This window comes from Trichechus manatus, unplaced genomic scaffold (assembly GCF_000243295.1).
Source record: "Trichechus manatus latirostris isolate Lorelei unplaced genomic scaffold, TriManLat1.0 scaffold00038, whole genome shotgun sequence".
Classification (NCBI taxonomy): Eukaryota; Metazoa; Chordata; class Mammalia; order Sirenia; family Trichechidae; genus Trichechus; species Trichechus manatus.
This window is the reverse complement of record NW_004443974.1, coordinates 19,440,149-19,447,554: the sequence shown is the minus strand read 5'-3', so window position 1 is coordinate 19,447,554 and position 7,406 is coordinate 19,440,149. Positions and strand designations below refer to the sequence as shown.

Here is a 7,406-nt window from a genome sequence, read left to right as displayed (position 1 = left end):
GAGGAACACAGAGATGACCCTCTAACCTTCCCCTCAAGGAGTTTTACTATTAGAGGAGACAGCCTCACGTATGATTATGAATCATGGCAGAATGTGTTAGGTGACATATTGACATTTTCGATAGGTATACAAACTGCATTCCTGTTCAAATGAAGAAGAAATCAAATCAACTCAGCTTTCATATAGGAGGTGGCACTAGATGTGAATGTTTCCCGGAGAAATAGTAGGATTTTGATAAGTGGAGATATCTTTCCTAAGAGTATATACTTTATAACTCTTCCATAAGAAATGATCATTTGTGAGGGAGATTGAAAGGTTAGAAATTGTATCTTCTTTAAGTGGTTTGCAAGAAAGTTGAGAAATAGTTTCCCTACCATCTTGTAAACTGTACTTTCTCATTTTTAACAATATGACGGGGAACTCCATGATAACAAAGGAGGACAACAATTAGGGAGATGAAAATAAAAATGTGTGCTTATGTTATTTTTAACATTAATTCTCCATAGAACATGCCAATATTTTCTTTACAGGCAAGCTCCCCACATTGCATATTCATAAGTGTTGCTGTTATTGTTAGGTGCTGTCAAGTCGCTTCCAACTCATAGCAACCCTATGTACAACAAAACGAAACACTGCCTGGTCCTGCGCCATGCTCACAATTGTTGTTATGCTTGAGCCCATTGTTGCAGCCCCTGTGTCAATCCATCTCATTGAGGGTCTTCCTCTTTTTCACTGACCCTCTACTTTACCAACCATGATGTCCTTCTCCAGGGGCTGATCCCACCTAACAACATGTCCAGAGTATGTAAGATGTAGTCTCGCCATCCTCGCTTCTAAGGAGCATCCTGGTTGTACTTTTTCCAAAAGAGATTTGTTCATTCTTTCGGCAGTCGGTGGTATATTTAATGTTCTTCACCAACACCACAATTCAAAGCCATCAATTCTTCCTTACTCATTGTCCAGCTTTCGTATGATTTGATTGAAAATACCATGGCTTGGGTCAGGCGCACCTTAGTCTTCAAGGTGACATCTTTGCTTTTCAGCACTTACTTAAAAGAGGTCTTTTGCAGCAGATTTGCCCAATGTAACGCATCTTTTGATTTCTTGACTGCTGCTTCCATGGGTGTTGATTGTGGATCCAAGTAAAATGAAATTAATAGGAAGTATTCATAAGTAGGAAGATGAAATTAAGATTAACAGACTGTGAGCTAAATAACTAGTCAAAGGACCCTAACTCATACATGAACTGTGGTACAGATTTAATATTATATATGGTGCATTTTACAGAACACAGTCAAGGCCTTAGCTCTTAGGCATACTCCTATATCATTATACTTCATAATATAAGGAAAAGATTCTCTTAGTTTAAAGAATTGTATGTATTCTTTTTATACACATTGGATGCTTTTTCTTTTTTTTCATATAAATCAGAATAAGATTCACATACAGGTCTGGAGAGTTTATCTAGGTCACTGCAGTACATTTATGTTCTCTTCTAAGTGTATGTAGTTTATATAGAAATGTGTCAAAATTTTATATGCAATGCATTTAACAAAATTTATATTCAATGCATTTAACCCTCAGAGAACAGTTATCATAATTTCCTTTAGAACGATAGAAAGGTAATTCCTCTAAAAGGCAAGATTAATACCTGTATTTTCCCTTTTAGGTGTTATTCGTCATGTTGGAGACGCATTGAAGGACCATGCATCGAAATCTCGGGGGAAGATATGCACCATAGGCATTGCCCCCTGGGGAATTGTGGAGAACCAAGAGGACTTGATTGGGAGAGATGTAAGTCCTGGGGGTTTCCCCTTTACGTGACTTCCTTACAGGGTAATTTTCTCATAGAGGGGATATCTAAAGAGTCAAATAAAATTAGTATTCAAAATACACATAATACTCCTTTAGTCCCTGTCAGTTCCAACTCTTGGGAACCTCATGTGGCGTTCTTGGGTGCTGTTAACCTTTAATGCGCTCAGTCTACCCAGAGGTGCACTGGAAGAAAGGCCTGGTGATCTACTTCCAAAAATCAGCCATTGATAACCTCATGGCGCACAGTCCTGCTCTGACACACGTGGGGTCGTCATGAGTCAGAAAGGACTGGGTGACAGCTGGTCGACTGGTTTTAGTCCCCACCATCCAAAATGAAACTCAGCTAAGGAGTAGTTTATTGGGAGACAACTCATTTTCCAAAATCTGTGTAAATTTCGTGGCAATTCTTATGATCAAGAAAGGTCCAAAGTAAGACTTACCAACTACTGTCTTTTGTTTGAGTCAAGCAGTGGCCTTATCCCCTCCCATTAAGTCTTGCAAGTGCTGTTGGCATAGTTACAGCTATAACATGAACTCGTTGATGGATACATTCAGCTGGAACTGTCCTCGTGCCAGGGCTCCAACTTTTTTATTATTTGTGTGCCCTTCACCTAGCTCAGGAGAGCTGCAGAGGTCCAGTTGCTCTCCATTCAAGCACGTGGCTTTCCTGGTAGGCCTTTCTTTCACTAAAATCTTGGATACATTTGGGTTCTTTATGTCCCTTTCTGGAGCTGCTCAGAAGTCCTTGGCCAGCCCAGCAGGGCACCAGCTTCTCTTTCCTATTCTGATGTCGAGTCACATACTGACAAAATCAATAAATTTGCCAGAAATCAAAAGAACTTGGTCCCGTTTATTCAGAGTCACCGTTTTATTTCTATCCCTTCCAGAGATCTCTTCTGTTTTGTTGCTATTGTTTTTTAAACAAAAATGGGTAATTCCTAACTTCTTTAGAGGTGTGTCTCTTCTACTAACCACCAGACTTTTCCCCCTATATAAGACTTCTCAAGATTCCATTAATATGAATTAGAACTATACTGTGTTAACAGATTGCCACATTTCATTTGCTTTTTTCCTTAATAATTTTAGCAATTAATTACTTATCATTGCTTCTCTGAATCAGATCAATACGTCCTTGCTTCCCAATTAAGCCCAGCCCATCACACTTCGCACAAATGTGCTAAGCAGTCTTTCATAAGGTGTGTATAAGCCAAAAAATCAAAAGAGAAAAAAAATCAAGAGAAGTTGAGCATTAACTGGCCTTAAACTGCTTCTTCTACTGTGTTGCGATACAATGCAACATAGTTTATATATATTTTAAAATGCAGTGCATCATAATTTGAATGAAAAAAATCAAATGTTGTGAACACAAGCAGTAAACCAGCACTCTTTAAGCCTCTCAGCACTTTTACTTTAAGTGATAAGAAAGGTCTATATCAACGCTGCCATATTACATGTAGGAATGCTAATTTATCCAGAATGTATAGGGTAAAGAATGACAGTTTTCTTTTATTATTATAATATTATCTAAAATGTATTAGCTGTTTTATATCACACACAGATTAAATGCCCCAAACAGTAATTCCCGAAGAGTTATGTAGGCAGAACTGACTAGAAAAGTAAGTATTGTTAATTTCTCAGGGTGTCTGTGACTAGTGTTTTAAGGGATATACTAGAGGAAATACTTGCCTTAGACGCTAAGTCAGCTTTAACTACCCGTTGATTTTGAGAAAGAGTATATTGTTTTAAAGAATTAGAATATGCTAAAATGCCTTCAACCCCAAAAGGATTCAATAGTACATTTCATTAACAAATGAATTATTTGTTTAAAATGTTGTGATGATTCAGAAGTCAGTTGGAAAAATTAATAGCTTTAGGGTCTCTGTTGTAAACCTGAGTTGTTTTTACTGTTCTGTGGGGAGAAGAGCTATTCGGGAACTTTCTCATTCACGTGAACTCTAAATAAGTGGAACCTATTATTTCTGTATTCTGGATACAGTGACCAAATAATTACCTCCATTGCCTAAGCATTTGCAGAGAATGCTGATCCCCTGCCTTTTTGTCTCATGCTATTTGTTTGTTTTATAAATTCTATATGATTGCAGAAAGACAGTATTTGTACATTTACTTGCCTCGCCTAGTTGGGAGAATCACCCCCTCATACATTCTTGAGACTCTTGAAAAAGAAGAAAAATGAACAGAAAACTTGCTGAGATTCGCTGTATTAGTAAACATTTGAAAATCCATATTCTGCACATTTGCCTCACGGAAATAATAATTTTACTGAACAGTGAAATAGATCCTAATTTTTATATTTAATTTACCCGGAAGCCTAATTTATGAAGCATTGCTAAATTAAAAAGGTGTTATGTAGACCAGTGTGGAAAAAGAAACAGTACAATAGAGAGATTCTGAGTCCATATGATGCCAGACAGCTGTACATTTGGAAATACCTGAATTTTTTCATTTTCTTTTATAATATTACATCAGATGCAAGCTTTTGGCTTCTGGGTCTGGCAATAGAAAATAAAAATTAGAAAAGTTAAGATTTATTCTTCGGTTTATACTGTAATTCCAAAGATTCATGTTAGATATATCACCATACAATTAGACATATGGACAAAATGAAAGTATTAAATAAACGTGATTCCTTGAGTTGAAGTGGAAGGCTTGCATAAGGCAAGTACATTCATTTATTCATCTTTCCTAAGAGTATGGAACTCAAGCCATTATAGTGATTTGTCCAAAATGTAAAGAAAGAAAAATTCATGAATCCCATTACTTTTCCTTCATGCTGCCATCAGCATCCCTCTTCAAATAGACATAATATCTAGCCCAGATAAGAGAATTAATAGAATACACAATCCATTTACCTGGCCCACCTGTGTTTAATCCAGACTGTGGCGTGCACAGGAGAGAAAGAAAACAGGCCTAAGGCAAGAAGAAAAGAAGAAAAATGCAAGATATCAGATTTTTATATACAGTCTATATAGGTAAAGTGTATGCGTGTGTGCGTGTGTGTGCAAAATGGGCCAAAATATTAACAGTGGTTATCTCTAATGTTGGGATAATGAGGATAAATATTTTACCTTGTGCTTGATTTTTAGAATTTTCTACAATGGGAATGATCAGTGGCAGAAGGATTTAAAATTGTATTCTATGTGAAGTAGTTTTCAAACATTTTCGACAACCCTTCGTAAAAATTAAATTTTATATCATGACCCGGAAAATACATATACTCGTAACACACATATATTTGTAAGTTGAAACAAAAGTTGCCCAAAATAATACTTATTCTTACTAAGTTCACTGCACTCAAATATTTTCTATTTTATTCTATTAAAATGTAAAATTCAGCTTGTGACCCATTAAATTCATTTCACCATTCATTAATGGGGCATAACCCACAGTTTTAAAAATGCAGCTTTATGACCTGTGACATAAATGTTTGGGCTTCTGAAAGAAGCTGGATCCGTTCCCAGTGGGCCAAAATTAAATGATCCACCCACTCCTTTTCCTCCAATTCCAACTTTTTCTTCTATTGTCACCTCCTCTTGTGTCCCCTCCTTGTCTTTCTCTCCGTTACTTCTTCCCAGTTCATGTCTGCCAATGGAACTTGGTGGAATTGTTGACTTCCCAATTCAAAATGATCTCAATCCAAGCACAGAGGGCAGAAAAATGTACACATTTATTGTCCTTCCTCATAGAGGTCTAAATGGGGCAAACCAAGACTCACAAAGAACCAGGTGAACAGGCAGAGCTCATCGGGGTACAGAAATGAAATTGACAGGAAACATAGTTGTATCTTAGTTTTTCAGCTAATCTTTGAGCAAGATCTAGTCAATGTCAGCCACTCTGGTATATCTTTCTCCGAATTCCAAAATCTGGAATTACTGTTTGTTAGGTGCCATCAAGTCACTTCTGACTCATAACAGCCCTACGTACAACAGAACGAAACCTTCCTGGTCCTGCACCATCCTCACAATGATTGCTATGTTTGAGCCCATTGTTGCAGCCACTGTGTCAATCCATCTCATTGGGGTCTTCCTCTCTTTTGCTGACCCTCTACTTTACCAAGCATGATGCCTTCTGCCGGGACTGGTCCCTCTTGATAACATGTCCAAAGTAAGTGAGACGAAGTCTCGCCATCCTCGCTTCTAAGGAGCATTCTGCTGTACTTCCAAGACACATTTGTTCATTCTTCTGGCAGTCCATGGTATATTCAGTATTCTTTGCCAACACCATAATTCAAAGGCATCAATTCTTCTTAGGTCCTCCTGGTTCATTGCCCAGCTTTCACATGCATATGAGATGATTGAAAATACCATGGCTTGGGTCAGGTCCACCTTAGGTCCTCAAAGTGACATCTTTGCTTTTTAACACTTTAAAGAGGTCTTCTGAAGCAGATTTGCCCAATGCAGTAAGTCGTTTGATTTCTTAACTGCTGCTTCTATGGGCATTGACTAAAATGAAATCCTTGACAACTTCAATAATGAGAAAACTGGAATACGCCTAGAATTTCTTGGGCTCTTCTCAACTTATTTAAAACAAAACTACTGTTTTCTATTCCAATGTGATACAGTATACTAAAAATTAATCTGACGCTAGGTTTCCATAAAAAAGAAGTATTTTAGTAAAATGCTGATAGTCACTGGTGAAACGTCCTCTAAAATTCATCAAAGTAGAATTATTATCTGATAAGCTAATTGAGTAGTGATAACAATTTTTATAACTAGCTTAATTCAGCATCTTCTACTTTTTTCTTCCATTTTGTATAATCAAATGGGCTTGTAATAAATATCAAAAAATAAATCTTTTAATATCAGACATCAAGTAGCAGAGAAAAAATAAGCTACCGTATTATTAAAAATCTTTACCACTTCAGAATTCTATCAAAATACAATCATTTGGAAAAAAATAGAATAGTTGTATTCTCAGTCAGGTCTATGTGTATGTGAATAATGCTGAAGTGGTGCAAAATCAACTTCAAGAGGAATCTAGGAAATATATTTGAAGTGACTATAAATCCAAGGATAAAATAAAAGCTCTATTTCTTATGCCTGATAGTATATTGCAGCATATTTATTTCTAAAATATAGTTTGTTTCTGTGTGGCTGGCTCTCAGACCAATACTGATAGAAGCTGATGGTTCAAATATTATTATTTTATTTACTGGTTGACGTAGTAGTTGTTATTCATCTTAGAGCTTGAATGTTTCCTATCAAGGAGAGTTGTTGTTGTTGGTTGCTGTTGAGTTGGCTCTGATTCATGGTAACTCATGTACGATGAATACAGTGTTGCCCCGTCCTGTGCATCTTCACGGTTATTGGTATACTCAACTCCATTGTTGCAACCAGTGTATTTTTAGTGGCTTCCAACCCAGAGGGTCCATCTTCCAGCACTATATTGAACGATATTCTGATAATGGAGAATACCTAGTCCTAAGGACATCATGCTTGGTAAAGCAGAGGGTCAGCAGAAAAGAGGAAGACCTTCAATGAGATGGATTGACACAGTGGCTGAAACAATGGGCTCAAGCATAACAACGATAGTGAAGATGGCACAGGACCAGGCAGTGTTTCGTTCTGTTGTAC

The 7,406-nt window shown here is 37.1% G+C and overlaps 1 protein-coding gene across 1 annotated transcript in view; it reads left to right on the top strand.

The window, feature by feature from the left end:
* Positions 1–7,406, top strand: part of LOC101348343 (transient receptor potential cation channel subfamily M member 3) — a 623,677-nt gene that overhangs the window by 309,971 nt on the left and 306,300 nt on the right. Inside the window, exon 5 of the mRNA XM_004375847.1 lies at positions 1,670–1,794. Within this exon, the coding sequence (XP_004375904.1) occupies positions 1,670–1,794 (125 nt within the window). The remainder of the gene's footprint in view (positions 1–1,669; positions 1,795–7,406) is intronic.